The following is a 20469-nucleotide window of genomic DNA, read 5'->3' as shown; positions in this document are numbered from 1 at the left end:
CAATTAGGACCCGTTTCACATCAAATTTGTTTGCCACACCGACGGTGACGATTAGGGCATCAGTGTGAGGATGTTGGATCCCTTCCAGATCTTTCTCGGAGAATACAATGTCGAACTGAGAGGGCTTTGCTTCTGTTCTGGACTTCTTGAGCAATGATCCTACTGACATGACTTGTTGCAAGTGCGTGGCTCTCTGAATCTCGCCACGAAGCGCATTCTCCCTTCGGGGGTCGGTTATCTCATGGATAACGTTTATCACTAGCCTTGGGGCTTGGTCCTCTGGTAGAGGGGTTGGGGGTTGTCCCTGCTTTGCCCTTGTCTTTTCCACATCGATCCATTGTTGGAGGTGGCCGACAGTGACCAAGTCTTCGAGATGCCTCTTAAGGTCTCTGCAGTTCTGTGTCTTATGCCCTTTCTCATGATGGTAGGTGCACCGCCACTCCTGGTTGCGCCGAGCAAGGTCCCCCATCATCTTAGGAGGCCAAACGAAGTAGGGTTCTCCCTTGATTTTTTCCAAGAGCCTGTAGATCGGCTCTGTGAACACAGTTGTTATGGCTTCGTAGGATCTACTCCTTTCTTCTTCGGTTTGCATGGTCAGTTGCTTATTTTGGCCATACCTCCTTCTTTGGTCCTCTATCCTAGGCTGTTCAGCCCCATGTTTCCAAGAGGCCTTAACTCCCTCATCTGCAACTGACACTTGTATAGAGGTTATGTCATCTTCCACACGAGCTCGCTCCTCTATTCGAGCCCTTAGCTCTTTCAAATCAGATGCAGGTCGTTTCGTCAATTACTGCCTAAGCTTATGTGAAGGGGGGAGACCTTGTTTGAAGTATAGAGCTGCCAACGGCTCACTACAAACATCTTCTTCCAAATCGCCATATGCCTCCCAATATCGCCGAGTGTATTCGTGCAAAGACTCTTTTTTATCCTTCCGAGTATTGAATAAGGTATCCAATCCCTTCGGGATTCGGCTATTAGAAACAAACTGTGCGAGGAAGGCTTCGGAGAGCTGAGCTCAATCATAGATTGATTGAGGAGGAAGCTTGTCATACCACCGGAGGCCGTGCTCACCAAGGCTAGAGGCAAAAACCTTGCACATGAACGCATCGTTCTGATTCCAAAGTGACATCATTTGGCAGTAATGGTTGATATGAGTCAGGGGGTTTGACTTCCCATCGTAGAGGATGAATTTCGGTGGACTATACTTATGAGGAGCTTCCACCGCTTCAATCTCAGGGCAAAGGGAGGAAGAGACTAGTTGGTCCAGAACACGATGCTCTATCTGATGAACGGACTGATCTAGATGCTCCTTTTCCCTTTCTAATCGCCGTTCTACTACTTTGTTCGACCGTCAGTCACCCCCTTAGTTGTCGTTCAACCATGTCCTCAAGTCACACGGTCGCTCGTCACAACGACGCGGAAGAGGAGAGATTGCTGAATAATGACTGATGGACTTTTGTCTCTTGCGAGAGTCTTCTCGGGGATTCTCTGTCCTACTACTAGCTCCCTCACTACGTACAGGAATCGGCCGGCTACGCTCACCACGAGCAAGATCGTAGTTAGACCGTTCATGTCGTGGGGGTAGCAGAGGAGTGTGTCTCCGTTGCTGCGACGGTCCCCCTTTAGACTTCCTTGGCTCACCCTGAGGTACCATCTGTTTCCTCAGTTGAGCACGTAGCTCCTCAATCTCTAGACTCATCGAGTCGATGACACGATCACAGTGGTCCTTCTCAACAAACAGCCGTTGAGAAGACTGATAGGCGGCGGCATGACATTGCTCCGCTGTATGAAGGGTCGGACTGTCGTGGTCCATCAGGCTGTCGTTCTCGGTAGGAAAGGCCAAACCCTTGTCTTTAGTTCTCTCCGTTCCTGGAGTCTTCTCTCCCATCCCAGGTTGCGAGGTTCCTTCAATATCCATCATCGGAGTTCGTCACAAACCAATCAGAGAACGATTTCCACAGACGGCGCCAAATGTGCGGACCAGTTTCCACAATAGAGTAAGATGGAACTTCGTGGATGAACCTTGGTGCTCCGATAGATGAAGGCCTGCACAAGGAACAAATAGTTAGGCTGACCGACCGGGGATTGGTCGGAAACCCCTCCGACAGTCGAGTCAGTACCGAAGTTTGGTAGAGACAAGACAGAAAAGACCAGTGTCTTTTTAGAGTTAAGAGATCGCCCCTTTTAAGGAGAGTAATGTTACCTTTTATAAGGATCGTATGACTTATTCATCAAGCTCCCTCGTTCTCCGCCTGGTCCTCAGCCGTAATGGTAGCACATCCCCTAATAGAGGGGAGCAAGTTCCGTCATTCGCGAGCACCACGTGCCTTTTACTTTACATGGTATTAATTGATCTGTTAGCACTCATGTGTCATAGAGTGAGAGCCTTGAAGCTCAAGTTATGGACTTACCCACTTCGAAGTGGGGAGTGGTGCTAAGGCCAGGCCCATGGTCTTTCCTTCTTCGGAGTGGGGAGTAGAGCTAGGGCCAGGCCCATGGTTTTTTCCCTCTTCGGAGTGGGAAGTGGGCCAAGACTGATCCCTTAGCTCGGCCCATCATAGAGTAGAGAGAGAGAGAGCCCACTTCGAAGCGGGGACCTTCGTCCAGTCCAACGAGGCTCCATACAAATAGGCTTGAGTATGGAGTAGGGATCTTCGTCCAGTCCAACGAGGCTCCATACAAATAAGCTTGTGTACGGAGTGGGGACCTTCGTCCAGTCCAACGAGGTTCCATACAAATAGGCTTGAGTACGAAGTGGGGACCTTTGTCCACTCCAACGAGATTCCATATAAATAGGTTTGAGTAATTGTGCCCCCTTCACCATGTATCAACAATTGCCATTCTAGTTTACCTCTTTGACATTTTAACAGGCAATGGAGTCCAGTCCAAAGGCAGACATTCCCAGTCTTAAGGATCTACTTAAAGAGGAAAATATGTACTTGATCACTAAGGTTTGTGGATTTTTGAATCTTGGTCATATATGTCTGCTTCTTGAATTAGCCTCTTTTTTTTTTTTTTCTTTTCTTCTTAATTACTGTGACGAAACATTCAAATTTTTAAAAGGGACAGGTAACATAATTTTATTTCATGATAAATTGGATTGAATCTACCATGACATTCTTCTTTCCAAAGATTTTGGATAAGTAGGGTGCTTTTTTGATTTAAATAGAATGAAAATTTTACTGCCTCTTCTCAAAATTTTGTTTATTGTCTCCCTGGTTGATTAGCTTTTATCAGTTAAAATGATGGAGATTTTCTTGATCTTACAACCTAGCCACAAGAAGTTAATCATATAATGTCTCAAATCAGAGTCTTTTCCCAAGTATTCTGATCACATAGCACCCTAAATGATTCTTTTGTTTATTTGCTGTGATAAATGGACAACATCATCTATATCTCCCCTCTGATTATTGATGATGGGTTAAAAATAAGAAAAATAGCTCATTTGGGTGTCTCTTACTTTTTGCATACCTTGCTTTAGCTTTGTACAATTCTTTGATTTTAAAGCATCTATCTTCAATTTTTGGTACCTAACAACGGATTCCACCTAAGCAATCACCCACCCCACACACACATTTCTTTTTTATTTTTGTTTTTCTTATTTGTAAATGACAATGAAGACCATTTTAGTTTGTAAGAAGTCACATGCCTAATAATTATTGTAGCAAAGGAAAAATCTCTATGACACTCACATGAACTCGAGAATAGCTCTGTTTGGTAGAGCTTATTTCTAACTTATTTCAGCTTTTAGCTTAATTTAAGCTATTTTGATGTGTTTGGTTCAGCTTAACAATACAGCTTATACCTTTTTGTAAGTCAAAAATCAACTTATTCTTTGAGTGGGGGAGGAGAAGCTTAATTTATAAGTCAAAAATCAGTTTATGTTCACAGCTATAAGCTATAAACTGTTAGACTATAAGTTATAATCACTTTTCCACAGCTCTACCAAACGGGGCCGTTGGTGTTCAACAACTTGTCTGTCCATGGAATAGAGAGAGGTCAGAATCCACCATCAACAGTGAATTGTGATTACTTGAAACCATGTTTTGCCTCTCAACTCTCCCATGCAATATGTTTTTAACCACCCAAAAAACAAATTCTCTTAAAAGATTAGTGTACACACATCTGTGTCGGGAAAAGAGTGAAACTTAATTGTAATTTTGGGCTGGCCAAAAGTACTTTACAAGGCTTCCAATTTCTGAAACGGAGTAGATCGTAGAGCTTGTAATTCAGCCTACAGAAACTAATATGTGATTATGAATTATGTAGTGGAAGTTTCTATAGTAGCTATGCACCTGATGGGCTTTATCGAATGAACTATTCCTTTATACCTCCACATTTGCTGATTGTGGGCATGAAATGTATTTACTGTACTCATGGTTGTAAGTAGGCAGGAGAGCAAGGGCGCTTACCTGTGCTGATTTTGAGCATTAATGAAAGCAGTCATCAAAGGAAGCCATTTGTAGTATTTTTGCATAGCACACATAAGTGCAAAGAGTGGTTACGGCCATTGCTTGAGGTACCTATTTTGAGGTTTTCTCAGACCTGCAGTTTTCATCAGATAGACTTTGTTAACACAAGAGATCATCCTATATTTTTCCATTGTTTCAGGCATATGCTTCGCGTGGATATATAGCTGTTGCCATTGATTCTCGTTACCATGGAGAGCGTGCCAGCAGTATGACCACCTATCGAGATGTGTGTATGGAATACTGATGTTTTGATTTAACTTTGCAATATGGGCCTGGTCAAAACAAATAAATAAATAAACAAAAGAAAAAAGTTGTTCGTATTCTCTTACTATATGACCTACCACCTTATTCAGGCAAATAGTTTGGTGTTAGGCATGATCAAAAACTAAATCTGAGCAAGTAATATTCCAAAATGAGAGGATTTTGTGTTGCTGCAGTGAGATACGACTCCTATGGATTCTCTCATGTTTCAAATCTGAGAATGAGTTCATAACCCAGGTTGAGAACAACATTGTTGTCCTAATATGGTTTTGCTACTATCATGCAGGCTCTCGTTTCATCATGGAAACAATGTGATACAATGCCATTCATATTTGATACGGTAATTTCTTCATTCGTTCTGTTTTGAAACATATAGTTTGACGAGTCTGTAACAGTATATATCAAATATTTCAGAATCCAATGTAATTAATGAATAAAAAAACTCAACTGAAAACTTTGCATTCTGCAGGTCTGGGACTTGATAAAACTGGCTAATTATCTTGCACAGAGCGAGGATATAGACCCTTCTAAGATAGGAATCACCGGTGAATCACTTGGAGGTTGGAACTTGGAAGAACAAAAATTTAAAAAAAAAAAAAAAAACATAAATTTCATTGTTGCTAAACATGCATACAGTAATTCTTAAATGCAGGAATGCATGCATGGTTTGCTGCTGCTGTTGACACCCGCTATGCTGTAGCTGTACCAATAATTGGGGTTCAGGTTTGTCATACCCAAAGTTGTATGCGATAAGTGAGGATTTCTTAAATCTTTGTATTGGACATTTGGTACGGAAGAGTTGACTATTTATGCAATATGGTCTTAGGGCTTTCGATGGGCTATGGACCATGACAAGCGGCACGGTCGGGTTGACAATATCAAGGCTGTTTTTGAAGGTGAGGCACAGAAAGATGAAATTAATTAATTTCGAACATCAAAAAGTAAAGGGAATTAACTATGACTTTCTTTGTAATTCACTTCTACTTGTTTGCTCTGGAATCAGCAACTTCTACTACAAAATTCATTTTTGTGGAGGCTTCTCATATTCAAAATACTTTGATGTTGTTGATATTTGAGCACTTAAAAGTAAATTCCAACCTGTAGTTGTAACCATCGATAAGAAACAGAGTAATCAATGGTTAAACTGTCAGGACCTTTTGTAAATGTTTGCATAACTGGCTCTTTATGGGACGTGTGCCATTCGAAGTATTGAGCTTCTTGAAGCATATTTCTTGGATTGAATGCATCTATTGTTTTTGTGATACTACTAGTTTTTGGTTTCAGAAACACGGATTGATCTAGGGAAGAGTGCTATTGATAAGGAAGTGGTGGAGCAGGTCAGTTACAGTTCAATTCTATACATCTAAATAAGCTGCAATATTACCATGTGATCACAACTAAGCTACGTGGAGGGGCATCCAAAAATGGGGATTTCAAAGCTCAAAACCAGCCTAGGAACAACCGAAACCTCATACGCACCAGTTACAGTTCAATTCTATACATCTAAATAAGCTGCAATATTACCATGTGATCACAACTAAGCTATGCGGAGATTTTAGCTTTACCACCTATTGAACATATATCAAAAGTGTCGGTTTCAGAAAATCGAATCATCTAATGGTTTTTTCACCCAGAGGAGCGACTGTTTTCTCTGGATCTTGAAAAGCCATCAATCCCTGGTTTTTTTGTGCCAGTTATACTATTCTAGCCGCAGATGGCATTTTTATCCTCCAATAAGCAGCTTGTATGTTGAGCTTTCTACTCTTTGGAAGTCAGATCACATATAATATGATTTCTTTTTCAAATCAGGTTTGGATCAGAATTGCTCCTGGCTTAGCTTCCAAGTTTGATTCACCTTATTCTATTCCAATTATTGCACCACGGCCTCTGCTGATCTTAGATGGTATGACCTTTCCCGTGTAAAAAATTACTAACTGCACATAATCCGATTACAGAACTAGACACGACCCTCTCACTCACATGAGGTAAGAGAACCCATTAAATGTGTGGCTGTTCAGTGATCAGATTCTGTGTACATAGAAGAGCTGTTTATGGCACTCCAGTCATCAATGAACTAGGTTCACTTTCTTAGAAGCAAAGAACATACTTGAAATGTAACATTTTTTTTAACATACAGGTGAAAAAGATCCTCGATGCCCAATTGAAGGTCTGGAAATTACCAAATCAAGAGCATGCAAGGCTTATGAAGATGCCCATTGTCCAGATAATTTCAAGGTATTGTATGAAACTGTGTCATCTGATCAACTGATAATGGTCACAATGTCAAGAGAAAGAGAGGCATAGCTAAAACTGTCTCGGTCCTTTGAACTTCCAACTGTATGATATTTTTTTGTTCTAACGGTTCATTTCTTTAAATTGATTTCTAGGTGATAGCACAACCTGGAATTGGACACGAAATGATGCCATTGATGGTGAAAGAAGCCAGTGATTGGTTTGATACATTCCTCAAGTAAGAATAGCAATAGCTCCCTGATTATTAGGAATATTATTTGTGTAGATGTATCATCAATGTTTGTTGTATCTCAATTTGCTAGGACATATGATATTCACTCTTTTGAGTAGTCTCAATTTAAGAAGAGCTGAACAATTGATGTATGCACAATGTGCAAGTCTCCCTACAAAGCTTAAATTATCTACTAATCTTTGGCTCTGCAGCTCAAACCCAACAAAGTGTGGATTTGGGTCATCCAGCTAAGAACTCTTACTCTCTTTCTTTCTTTTTTTTAACTCGGCTAAGAACTCTTACTTTAATCTGCATTTTGTTTCAAAACCTTTTCTCAATGGAAAAACAGCGGGAAAAAGAGGAAAAAATAATTGAAAAAATCATAATTGTTATAAAATGAAGAAAATGTAAAAACATATAAAATAATAAATTGTAAAGCGAATAAAGTAATAAATTTAGCACAAGATATAGAAAGAATTGAGTTCTTCAGGAACTCTTGTTTGGTGCTTTAGGAACCTTTTTTGTATAGATCTTTAGGATCTAGTTATATTATTTATTCAATAAATTTACTGTACATTTCAGTATAGTTTTCATCCTTTCCATATTTCTCTTCGGAACTTTTCGTTTTCTTTCTGCTTCACTTCTTTTTGTATCTGATCGAACAAAAGACCGCCCTATTTATAGAGTAGGAGTAGGAGTGAGAGCGAATGCAAGAGCATCAATTTGTGAAATGTATAAGACTGACGGAGCCACTAGAGCGTCTATATGTTCATATATGTATGTACATTTTGTGTAAGATGTTTTCTAATAATTTTATATAGCTTTACATTTGTATAACTTAGGTACGAGAGTAACACGTCAACAAACCATTGTTAGAAACAGAAAATTCCAGCTACATGGCAAGTAAAAATCAGTCAAAACAAAATTCATGAATTTCCCAAGACAGATCTGCAAATTGGGGGCGATTTCACTCCCAATTCACATATTTGCAAATAACAGCACAATGTGGCCTCCTACCTACGCAAGTTAGGGCACTTAGCTCCAAACACAATCCTATTAAAATCACATGAACCCCAACCGAGGAATGTAGGATTCTAGGGTGTATCCCATTTTCATCAATATGATATGACTAATGAATGACTCATGGAAAGGGGGCAAAGTGTTCGTAAATTAAAACCTTAAGGTCATGTTTGTTTGGGCGGACTGGATTAAGTTGGATTAGTATTCCCATGACTAATAGTCCTGGAATTACGAATTCCTTTTGATTGTATATCATGTCCCATGTTTGGGTTGAGTTAGGATTATAAGGAGAGATTAACAAAATATTATCCAATCCGATATTTGTTTAAGGGGATTGGAATGGATAGGACATGACAGGACAAGAGACATTCAATATATTGACCATAATACCTCTATTATGGTCATTTGATAAGTTACTCCAAACTTTGACTTGGTCTCCCAATTTATATCACACCCCCTATGTGGGATTGAATAATCCATCATATGTGGGATATCATATCCAGATAAATTATTAGTCCATACTTCAATTTTTTAACCAAACATCAGATTAATAATTTTATTGGACTATTAGTCCAATCCCAAACACATGTCCACCCAAACAAACATGACCTAAGGGTGCATAGTGTGCCTAACTTGTGGGGCTCGGTGTATTTTTTCCAAACCTTAAGGGAGGTTAGTGTAATTTACCTTAAAATAATAGTGCAAACTTCTTTTTCTAAAACTAATAGCAAATATTTGTACTGATACAATATGTGATTACAAGAAACCATAAAATTTAGGGTAACACGTAAAATTATTAAATAATAAAAGCTATATGTGTTATTAGTATCTATAGAGAGCTATAGAAAAATAACCAGTAGGCTAGTTAGCAGGAGAAGAGAAAAGGCCCCCCCAAAAAAAAGGTTTGCAGGAGGCTCTAAACCAATTCCAATATTTATATCAGTCCAAAACGTCAAACCAATCCCTTAAAATTAGTAATACGGGGCAGGCTGACGTCGCGGATGACAACTCCTAACTTTCTAACGGAGCATAAGGTGATTGTGACGCTTGAATCTGTAAGAATGCATGTGAAGAAGATCTTTGAAAATAAAAAATGCTTATAGAGTGGTTTAGAAGTGCACCATAGACTGGCAAAGGTGGCTGCTGATGGGGGGACATCTGTCCATTCCAGGCAGGATTAGCACCTTGTCAGTGGTGACTGCTCGTACTGAGGTACCATCATGTTTGCGACAATTCCGTTGGGGTAAACTGAGGTTTGTGGATATTGAATATTCTGATGCTGCTGATATTGTGGCTATGAGAGGTATGCTTGTCCAACTGGAGAAGCAGGTTGATTATTGTTAATTTGAGAAAACATATCTACAAGAGTGAGGGCATTGTGCTGACCAGCTACAGGACTGGTCTGGGGTTCTGCCAAAGGAGAGTTGAAGTCATCTCCGCTCAAAAGGTCCATTTTGGGATTAACCTTTGTTGAAATTGTTGGCAGCCCATTAGTGGCAGGAAGTTGCTGCTGTTTCCCTGCACCAGCATTGGAGGTGGATCTGTAGAAAAATCCAGGTGTTTACTGCTTACGATAACCAGTACCTTCATTATAAAGGATATGAATTTTCTTAAAATTTCACGCTAGGTTTGATGCTTAAGCCATATCAAAATTCCAACCTCTTCATACGACGATGAGGAGAGAGAAGGAAGAAAAAACAAAACTCAGCTGTTCAGGAAGAAAACAAAGAACTTTCAATTTTTCTTAAAATTGTTTCAATATCATTAGTATGGCGTCAAAATAGAAAGTCAAAACATCTGTTCTATAATGAGAATAAACTCACTCAAGTTCTAGATATCCATTGCATAAGTCTTCCAAAGTTAACAATTCAATCAATCATTTAGAAGGAATGTGGCATCTAATTTCCAATTGTCTAGCCATTGGCTTTCTAAAAAAATTGTGCAAAACATAAACACTAATGTTTTGACATCTATGAACTATACCCAATATAAATTTTCAAAAGACCAATTCCAACAATAACTGATGTATCAGGGATATTAGCCAACACAAATACTGTAAAGAATAAAAATTCAAATAAACTTATATTACCCCCCATCAGACTGTTTACTGTCTCCTGTATATATTAGAGGAGCATCCAGATTCACCAGTGCTTGAACAGGTCCAGGCTTCAGTTTCTCTGTTTTGGCAATGGATTCATGTTTGGCCAGTAGTCGCTGCAAGTTATCATTCAGTGCAAGTCCTTGACATAGCAGTGATTCATCCCTACAAGAGGTATATGAATAATGAATATACACAGTGACAACAACATTGGTTGCATATAAAGAGTAAGCTGTAGCATCTACTACATCCAGTCCCAAGGCATTTTCTTATAGTACATAACTCTTCTTCATTTATAAATCAGAAACCACAGATGGGTAAATACATACATGCACACCCACCCCCCCACACACACAGAAAAGATATGCTAAAAGGGTATCAATTAGAGACCTACAAGACAACACAATATTATCTTGACAGGCAAAATGCAAGTAACTACCTACTTGAAAAGGATTGAGTACAGGGTCTCACCAGTCGCCCTTAGCCAAACATTTATACCTTAATTTTGTTTATCTTTCCACTCTTGAACCTCTGCTTATAAAAGGCAAGTGAAGATCAACCTATGGAAACCTTCATCCTTACTTATTTCAATGGGTATGTGAGGTCAACTGTTAATAAAATAACCAATAATACAAAGGGACTTACCCCAGGTTCAAAAACAAAGTTGGAAAGGAGGCTATTTAACTCTCAGGGTTTGAAAATCAAAGCTCCATCATACACCCCCAACGATCTCCAATCCAAGCAGTTTTTCCACATTCCAGTTGAGTTCACTCTTCCCAGGGTTTCCACATTCCATAATCAATTTTGCACCCACGAAAATTTTAATATTTCATTTTGGCTATTAAATTTTCTTTTGAAATTTACAACATGACCCCAAAAGTGTCCCCGGCGTGTAAGGGCACTAGCGATACATGTCCTAGTCATGTCCTTTGTGGACTGGACGGTGTTGTTGGGCCCATGGGGCCTACCACAGGTCTTGTTTCGATAATCCGAACTTTTCAATGTGTAGAGCTCGTCAAGTACTTTATCCCTGTACAAAATCACGTTGATCGGATATCGATAGCTACTTGATCAGATCAAATTTTTGTCAATAATTTATTTTAAAAATTATATTTACCGTTAATAGAAATATGATCCAATCAAGTAGCTATTAATATCCAATCAATGTGATTTTTTACAAGGATAACATACTCAACGAACTTTACACATTGAACAGTTCGGATCATTGAAACATGACCCGTGGTGGGCCCCCATGGGCCCAACAACACACTTCAGTCCAATCTCGGACTGGAGAGAAGCCTGGCCCTTTCTCTTAATGCACACATCTTTTTGGTTTGGAAATCAACTTTCAAATAAAACTGTTTGGTTCAAAAATCAAGTTTTAAACAAACTGTTTGGTTGGAAACCAACTTCTGAACCAAATAGTTTTGTTCAGAAATCAAATTTGGAACCAAAAATTCGGAAATGAAGTGTGTGAACAGAGATAATGTGGTGTGTGGAAATAGAAGCTCCCTAAAGTGATAGAAGAGCAGCTAGATGAAGCAGGGTGAGGCATCCTTTGGGGAAGGCATCCTTTGGGGCATAATTAAGTGAAACATGTGAACAACTAAACCAATCCAATCAAGGGTGGTAAAGTGGCCTCTGAAGTGTTCAAGGTTGTTGGGGGAAGGTCTGATTTAAGCCTGTCCTAGGATGTGGATGTTTTTTTCTGCAATATTCCCTTTGGGTTTTAACTCCTTTTGTTAGGAAATGGCTGTCTGATTTATTTTCCTAATAAAGTAAAAGGAGAAAGGGAAAAACTACTATACAAGATTGATTTTAAACCAGCACTAAAATTCGTTATACAAATGGGCATAATCAGTAGGGTAAGTAATACAAGGCCTTACGAAGTCGAGTTAACAAGGTGTACCACTCTTTGCTTGTATGTGCGGCATTGATCCACCAAGTCAACAACAACCTCCTGTCTAATCCCCTGCAACGTGAAAATATGATAACTCAACGCAAGGATAGACTAGCAAATTTAAGAATGTAATGTGTAAGAAATTTGCGAGGAAAGAATAATCGGTCCAAGACATATAGACTTGTTAATTTTAGCATTATTTCAGTTCCTTAACAACCCAAGTATCAGACGGAGGTTTCACCAAGTCTAAAAAGCCCACTATTAGTTCAGTATGTTGGATGTTTTACATAGAACTGCATCATTAATGTAACACTACACCAGAATCTTCAACCAGAGAAAAAGACACAACAAAAAATTAGGTCTTACAGCTTATAGATTGGGAAAATACCTCTTTGTTCCCAGGACCTATTGCATTCAGCATTTCTGAAAGAACATCCATAATACCTCGTGCATTCTGAATTTCTGTCAAGCTGGCAAAAAAATTATCCATTAATGACATAACCACAAGTAATAATAATCAACACAGTAGAAGATGCAAAAGAGTTTTACTGCAAACTAGCACATTTAGTCTGTGCTGATTCAAATCCTCTTTCCTCTAATCAATGAAGAGCAGAGAAATTAGTTTGTCAGGGAAAAATTGCAACCATAAAATAGAAACAACAAAGTGACTTGTATAAATTAAGGCTGCAAACAAACCAAGTTGTTCACGAACAGCTCAAGTTTGGACCAGCAATGGAGTTCAAGCTTGTTTATCTATAAAAGTAGAGACCATGTGTGCAGTTCCAAGACTAGTTTGGTTAAACAGCTAACCCAGAACAGGCCCACACTCATCTCATTAGGATTGACTTGATCATTTTTTCATTGACATGTATTATTAAGATTGTGACGTACAAAAAAATCTGCAAACCTCATAAGATGCAACTATACTCCACTAGAGGGGAACACATGCTATGCACATGTACATCCCCTCATTGGATTAAATATGTCATAGTTATTTCCTACTTTTTTATTGAAGTTTACTGTCAAACACTCATTTGTTGGCTTTATGTAATAGGACAGATTATCAACGAAAATCCCAGAACTGTGCCACAACTGCTCATCATCTATTTATGCTTTACTCCACGAGTGAAGAAAGAATTGAATGAAGATAAAAGATCAGAAGTTAAAGATGCATACAGCTTCATTACAACACCTGATCACCCAACATGCATATAAGCAAAAAGTTCAGAGGGTACTCTTTAGAAAATGCATATGAGGAATTAGAATTGGTTTCCCATCCGAAATTGTTTGAGATCATTTAGTGAAATGCTACGGGAAAAGAAGCACCAACTGGCAAATTGGGGGGAGTTTTCTACACTGATAGATTGGGTGTTAATTACTGAATTATCTTTCTTTCAAACAGAAAAAGAAAAGGACGCAACATTTACCTCAACGTTGGAAACTCAGCCTCTGCAAAAGACTCAGCTGCTTCTTGCTGATATCCTCAAGCCCAAATATTATGTGGATATGATGTTAGAGGCTGTGATTGTGGGGGTGTAAATACAGGTGCAGACCTTTCAGTTCTCGGAGGGAATACAGCCCCAGCGCGCTGAAAGCAACAAGCAATTTGAATCAAAGAGTTTAAAAAACGAAACTGGTTGTCAAACAGAATATACAACAAAAGCCACAAAATAACCAAGTCACAGTGTCACACCTACCAAATGGTACCTAAACTATTAATACCTAAAAACATTGAGTTCCTTCTCAAATCTGACAAATACTTAATTACACAACTTACCAACAACTCCTCGTATGCAGAATAGTATTGTGGATATCTAGCCCTAGGCACACCAAAGGCTTCTTGCCAAGTATCAATTAGAATCAATATCTTCTCTTTCACATGAAAGTCAGGCTACAAAAACAAACAAAATATTATATTAGAAACAGTTTTAACCAAAAAATCAAAATATTCATACATACATAGAGGAGCAACAATGGTAGAAGTGATGTTCTAACCTTCTTCTTCACTATTTTCACCATGTCATAAAGCACATCTTTCTCTGCGACATGCATGTGGAGAAGGTCCCCACAATTCTTTATTATTGTCTCCACAATTCTTTAAGAAGTCCCTCTTCATTAAATTATCATATCTTGTGCCTGTTTCTGGATGTAATATACAACAGAATTTCTGTTCTAGCTCTATACACTTTTTTTGTTCCTTACAATTCTATGTTAGGAAATATAAAAAATGAAAAAGAATATCCAGGGTCTTCTTGTTTCTGAAAGTTGGAACTCTCAAGAACTTCCTGATATGTATTAAAGCTTTGTCAAAAAATTTGAGTACTGTCTCATCAACAATTTGAACGTTTTCAATTCCTTCGGCCCAAAGTTTATCGTATGATCATCAAACTTAAACTCTAATGGTGACAAAGAATTAAAAAGTTCTGGTCCAACCATCTCCATTTGGCTGTTGGGGACAACCCCCTTTTCAGGTGTTTTGGAAATAAAGGTTGTAAATCTCTCATTGTTACAAACAGAATTCTCTGGTATAGGATCCATGGTAGAAAACTTAGAAGAGATTGCAGCTGGTTTATGTAAACTAAAAAGATTCACTTTTTGGGTATCAGAAAATATTTCATCTTTACTGTCACCAAGTGAAACAGCATGGTCATTATGGTCATCAAGGCTGGAACCTGATAGAGCCATTTCACTAGCCACCTGTATGACTTCATTGCACTGGTCGCTAAGTTCATCGTTCGCTGACAATAAATCTGTTTCTGCTTCGGCATGTAACTTGCGAAGAGTAAGCAAAACAGGAGTGGGAAGAACTGGACCCACAAAACCAGTACTAGGCTGCACCTTCTGCGACCACTTACTGCTACGGAACGAAGGTGTCCGGAAGACAAAAGGAGGCAACTGGGGTTGGCTGGGGACGTCTAGGAATTCCAGGGACACCTTTTTGTGGTCTACAAGAACTTCAAGGAACTCTGAGTAGCAAGAAAAGGCCAACTGCAAAAGATCTGCAGGCAAGCTTGTCCAAATTCTCCGTAAAGCAACCTCATGTACGCTGGTTAGCAGTCGGATGTCTTCAAACACATCAGAAACAGTAGGAGATGATCTTAATCTACTAAATCCACATGCCTTTAACTTCTCACATATACATTGATGGAAATCTGCAACACTAAAGGAACTCTTTTCACAAGGATCCTTACAAGGATTTTTCATTCTTTTAAGCAGAAGTTCAGTAAGATTGCCTTTCATGTACCCATTGAGGTAGTCAAGATTCAGGTACTTAAATCTCTTGGGAAAGTTGTAATCCCCTTCACCCATGGCATATAAAAGAGTATCTTCAAAATGAAGAGATGGCTCTTCGTGCGCTTCAGTCAACACTTTCATGAATTCCCATGAGGCACAGTATCTTTGTGATTCAAGCTTCCCGGAAGACATCAGCCTAATCAGTGTGAAACCACCAAAACCATCCTGTTCAGACAATTCGGCATGGAGATCTCTGTCAAGGATGCCAAAACCCAAAACTATATCTTTCTTCTGCCGCCAGTCAATCCATTCAGGAAGAACATCCTTTGAGAACTCTTCTCTCACAAGACAACTTCCACAGTGACACTCACGACCTGACAGTGAGAGCTCTGAAGGGAGATCCCATGCATAAAACGATTTATAGAATCTTGAAATTTCAGATACAATAGTTCCTTTAGGGGGTGGTCCATAGCGAAAAAGACTAAAGTCACAGTTCCAAAACGATCCCATTATAATGCAAAAACCCGACTCAGAAGCCCACTTAAAACGATCATCCTTAGAATGCGACCTCAACTCAGACAATGGAAACACATTAATGTAAGATGGGTTAGCAAGATCATGTGCCCATTGCAACAATGGCATAAATGGCTTCCGCACATCGCAAAGAAGCAGCCAATGGTCAGAGGCCACTACAAAGCAGAAACCATCGGAACCCGCTTTAGAAAGCACAACAAATCGATCATTTTGTACAGAATTACACATAGCCAACGTATCAATTTTCAGCAAAACACTCACATTGCATCCCTCAGCCCTCAAATCAACAAGAAAAACAGCACTGGAATGAGCGACAATCAAAATTCTCGGATGCCAACTAAATTCACAGCTCAACCACCCGCCTTTTCCCAAACCAGTAAAAATTTTCCACGACACCCTCAGCTTTTTCCCAGTAAATCTTGCATTTTTAGAACAAGAATCTAAATCAAACAAGAATAATTCACCACTCTCTAAAAGTACCACACACTCTTCAGGCAAATGGTGACTCCAACAAGCATGAACAACACAACAACTCTTAAACAACTTACTACCCATAAAATCTAAACAAGGCCTCTCGAAATCCTCCGAACCGAGACAACCCCTAATTCTAACACTAAACCAATGAACACCATACATAGTACAAGCTAGCAAATACCCAATAGTAGTAACAGAAACAGAAACAGAAACAGAAGAATTATTATTACCTGAACCAGACCATGATTCATTAGCTACAGGGCTAACCAACAATCGAAGAATCTGATGGTTCAACTTGTTTTTGGAAGTGAAAATGCCACCAGAATCATGGGTTTTGAGAATCAAGTTAGAATTTTTTACGGAAAGCATGAGAAACCCGACTTGATCGGAGTTGTGGCCGGTGGGGAAGAAGAGGAGGGATGAGGAGGAGGAGGGAAGGCGGAGGGAGATGAGGCGGTTGTGGAGGAAAAGGGGAGGAGGGTGGAGGAGGGGGAGGGGGAGGAGGGAGGAGGAGAGAGAGGAGGCGGTGGAGGGGAGGAGAGAGAAGGGATGGGAGGAGGAGGGGGTGGTGGAGAGGAAGCGAGGGAGAGAGAGGGAGGGGAAAGGGGGAGGGAGGAGAGGAGAGAGAGAGGGAGAAGAGAAGAGTAGGGTTAGGGTTTGGGGAGAGGGGTTGAAGAGGAGAGGGCCTAGTTGTGATTTGGAGGGGGAGGAGTAGGCGCCGCCGGAGAGGAGGAGGAGGGGGGAGGAGAAGACGGAGGAGATGGGCCACATTGACTTCCATTCCTCTGATAAATTCATATTCCTCTGCTTGGGTGCCGTTGATTTGTTTGTTCTTCGGCTACATGCTCCGACAGAGGAGAAGAGGGGAGCTTCTATATACACACACCCTTTCCTCTCTATACAAATCTTTCTTAATACACACACTAAAAAAATAAATCCTAATATATTTGACTCACTACACACACCTATCATTCCACATATATCCCAAATGTAAATCATACACACACACCCCCTCTCACACACACACACACACACCCGTGAGACCCCTCTCACACACACACCCATCTGAGAACCCCTCTCACAAACACACCCATCTCTCACACTCTCCACCGTTCCTCCCCAAAAGCTTCATCCATCCATTTGTGTCATTGAAGTTTTGGCATCATTGAAGTTTTGCCATTGAAGGGCATTGAAGAACATTGAAATTTTCACATTTTAGGTTAGTTTACACAGATTATAATCTTCTCATTCCTATTTTATTTGTAATGTAGGGTTAATTTTTACCATTTTCGAAATTTTCAGTCCACTGTGATTGCCGTGTTTCATTTGGAACTGGTTATTTGAAATTTTTGTTTTTGTTCGGCAGTAGAGTTCCGAAATTTCTGCTTCCATTCGGTACTATAGTTCCGAAAATATTGATTTGGTTCGGCTTTCAAGTGCCGAAAATAATTTATTTTTTCGGTTTTCAACTTCCGAATATGAGCTATAATTTCGGACAACAAGTTCCGAACAGAACAGGTATTTCCGGACAACAACTTCCGAACAGAGTAGGTGTTTTCGGACAACAACTTCCGAACAGAAAATAAATTTTTTTTTTTTTCCTTCTAACACTTAATTAAAACACTTAATTATAACACTCACTACACACACTCTCATTAATTTTACACACACTCTCATTATAATTTAAAACACTTATTATTTACACACACACTCTCATTAAGTTTACACACACACTCATTACACACACACTTATATTTTAAAACACTCTCATTAATTTTACACACACAGACCGTTATTATTTAGACACACACTCATTACACACACTTAGTATTTTTTGCAGATAATATGGATTCTGAATATCAACAACGTGTCCCACCTACTGCTTCAAATAGACGACGTCGTGAATTGGATGTAGACCATCAACGGGGACGAGGGCGTGGGCGAGGACGAGGTCAAGGTCGTGGTCGAGGTCGTGATCCAGTTTCGGTAGAATATGATATTCCCAGTGCCAGTCAAAGTGGGGGCCGAAGCCAAAGACGAGTTGAAGGTTATGATATGCCTGACATTGGTGTGGAGGATACCTCTTTACCTGATTCTCCTCTTGTCCAGGAAGAGTACCTTACTCATGCTTTTCCAGGTGGACCGAATGATCCGTCAATACTGCGGAGTTTCAATAGTCATGTGGCTGCAGCTATTTGGCACGGGGAGGTAAACATTCCTCAGTAAAATTGAAATTCATTTGTATATGAGTTTTTTTTTTTTTTTTGTGTTGTATGGTAGTTTGTAATGAGATATCATTTGTGTTGTAGGAACGAGGGCCCCTAAAGTGTCATAATCACTCTTCCAAGATCCTTGCATGGACATGGTGGTTAGTAGAGAACAACACCAGATTCAAAGCCATTATTGAGCAGTCTGGACTGTCACAGTTAGCTCGTTGCACTTATCGGTTCGTCAACAAGCTTCTAGCCTCATGTTTTGTTGAGAGATGGCAACCTGAGACGAACACATTTCACATGACAGTTGGTGAGATGACCTTGACCCTGGATGATGTTGGCACTATTCTTGGCCTTCCCATTGTAGGCAAATCAGTCAGCATACCAGATGTGACAGATCATCATGGAGTTACATTACTCGTTTATGGCTTGGGGATTACTGAACGTGCAGCATATGAAGAGGTTTCTTCTGCTGGTGGCAATTTAGTCAGGCTTGAATTGTTGCGAAGTCAGTTTGCTGGTGTCACAGATTCAGACCCCGAGGAGGCTATACAGTGCGCTGCAAGAGCTTATTTATTGTTTCTGTTGGGATGTACACTCTTCAGTGACAAGAGTGGCGGCAGGGTTCCCGTTGTTTACCTCGGCTTGTTGATGGATTTGGGATCCATACATACTTATGCCTGGGGTGCTGCTGCATAAGCATTTTTATATCGACAGTTGGGGTTTGCTAGCCGGTCTGGGGTTAAGCAGATGGGTGGTTATATGACTCTTTTGGAGGCGTGGATTTATGAGCACTTCCGAGCATTCCGACCTCATCAGAACATGGGCTACACTGAAGACATGCCACATGTGTACCATTAGGCATCTAGGAGAGAGGCGGGTTCCTCCATTGACCATTTGAAATCTTTTCGAGCCGAGCTTGACAGTTTAGTAGCTACTGATGTAAGTTTACTCATCCTGCGATAATTTTAAGACTTCCATTTATCTTACCCTTTATGTACTTTAATGCAATAACACTTTTACGTTTACAGGTTATTTGGGATCCATACCACAGCTGCAGAGACCGGCATCCATGTAACCCGGTTACATTCTACCATGGATGCTTAAAGTGCTTAGACGTTGTCGAACCGTATCATCCAGATAGAGTTTTGAGGCAGTTTGGCAGGGTTCAAACCATCCCAGATGCACCGCTAGCTCCTAGTCGTGGTGCACGAGGCAACATATCTGCACGATATACCGTCATGTACAGATACTTGGATAGGATGTGGGAGGCTTGGGATAACCACGTGTTGTCTGCGCAACGGAGGAGCACACCAGTTCGTCAGCCTTGGCAATGTGTACCGGGTTACATGGATTGGTATAAGAATATCACGCACCTATATGTCGAGCACACTGATGAACCGCGTGTCCATGACCATCAGGATTTCAGCGAACATGCGGATGTAATCTATTATCCTCTCTGATGCATATGTAACTTACTTTTTTTTTTTTTGATATGTTCCCTAAAATGTGATATTCTTTTCAAATGCAGCGTATTGCACATGCACTGCAGATTTCACATCCTATTATTGACGCTGGTTATGAGGAGGGGATTCGCCATCCTTATCGACTTTACCAGGCTATCGAGAGTATGACACATGTTCTTGAAGGTCAACACATTGACGAAGCTGGACCTAGTTCTGCTGGACCTAGTTCTGCTGGAGGTCGCTTTCCATCTTCGACGTTGACATACAGTCGTAGGCCTCGGCGTAGGCATACAGCTGATTCGTGACATGTTATGTTGTTACATGTTATTTTGT

General features: G+C 40.1%; 3 protein-coding genes and 1 long non-coding RNA gene across 7 annotated transcripts; 2 read left to right on the top strand and 2 right to left on the bottom strand.

The window, feature by feature from the left end:
• Positions 1 to 2219: 2219 nt before the first annotated feature.
• On the top strand, positions 2220 to 7397 carry LOC114310838 (uncharacterized). Its single transcript, XM_082880800.1, has 12 exons — positions 2220 to 2342; positions 2871 to 2951; positions 4391 to 4519; positions 4612 to 4698; positions 5020 to 5073; positions 5203 to 5293; positions 5386 to 5456; positions 5560 to 5629; positions 6018 to 6070; positions 6543 to 6636; positions 6871 to 6968; positions 7121 to 7397. Exons 1-12 carry the CDS (start codon positions 2220 to 2222, stop codon positions 7205 to 7207), a joined length of 1038 nt encoding a protein of 345 aa, XP_082736926.1. The 3' UTR covers positions 7208 to 7397.
• On the bottom strand, positions 4131 to 17334 carry LOC114310836 (uncharacterized). Of its 4 annotated transcripts, XM_082878111.1 has the most exons (8): positions 14211 to 17334; positions 13993 to 14106; positions 13643 to 13803; positions 12604 to 12685; positions 12225 to 12287; positions 10307 to 10480; positions 4660 to 4744; positions 4131 to 4545 (listed from the first exon to the last, which is right to left on the bottom strand). In XM_082878111.1, the coding sequence occupies exon 1, from the start codon at positions 17253 to 17255 to the stop codon at positions 14511 to 14513; it is 2745 nt and encodes a 914-aa protein (XP_082734237.1). In that variant the 5' UTR covers positions 17256 to 17334; the 3' UTR covers positions 4131 to 4545; positions 4660 to 4744; positions 10307 to 10480; positions 12225 to 12287; positions 12604 to 12685; positions 13643 to 13803; positions 13993 to 14106; positions 14211 to 14510. The 4 variants fall into 4 exon arrangements, with proteins under 4 accessions (XP_082734237.1, XP_082734236.1, XP_082734234.1 ...); XM_082878110.1 differs by having other exon boundaries at positions 4131 to 4744; XM_082878108.1 differs by lacking the exons at positions 4131 to 4545; positions 4660 to 4744 and having other exon boundaries at positions 10078 to 10480.
• LOC114310800 (TOM1-like protein 9) lies at positions 9512 to 14267 on the bottom strand. Its single transcript, XM_028256893.2, has 7 exons — positions 14211 to 14267; positions 13993 to 14106; positions 13769 to 13803; positions 12604 to 12685; positions 12202 to 12287; positions 10307 to 10480; positions 9512 to 9758 (listed from the first exon to the last, which is right to left on the bottom strand). Exons 1-7 carry the CDS (start codon positions 14265 to 14267, stop codon positions 9512 to 9514), a joined length of 795 nt encoding a protein of 264 aa, XP_028112694.2.
• A 2062-nt stretch (positions 17335 to 19396) lies between the features above and the next one.
• LOC145795142 (uncharacterized) lies at positions 19397 to 20432 on the top strand. Its single transcript, XR_014335462.1, has 3 exons — positions 19397 to 19612; positions 19702 to 20112; positions 20202 to 20432. It is a non-coding gene; the product is annotated as an uncharacterized LOC145795142 (long non-coding RNA).
• Positions 20433 to 20469: the final 37 nt, after the last annotated feature.

The sequence above is a fragment of the Camellia sinensis genome, chromosome 7 (genome assembly GCF_055761805.1).
Source record: "Camellia sinensis isolate YWXY chromosome 7, ASM5576180v1, whole genome shotgun sequence".
Lineage (NCBI taxonomy): Eukaryota > Viridiplantae > Streptophyta > Magnoliopsida > Ericales > Theaceae > Camellia > Camellia sinensis.
This window is presented reverse-complemented; position numbering and strand designations above follow the sequence as displayed.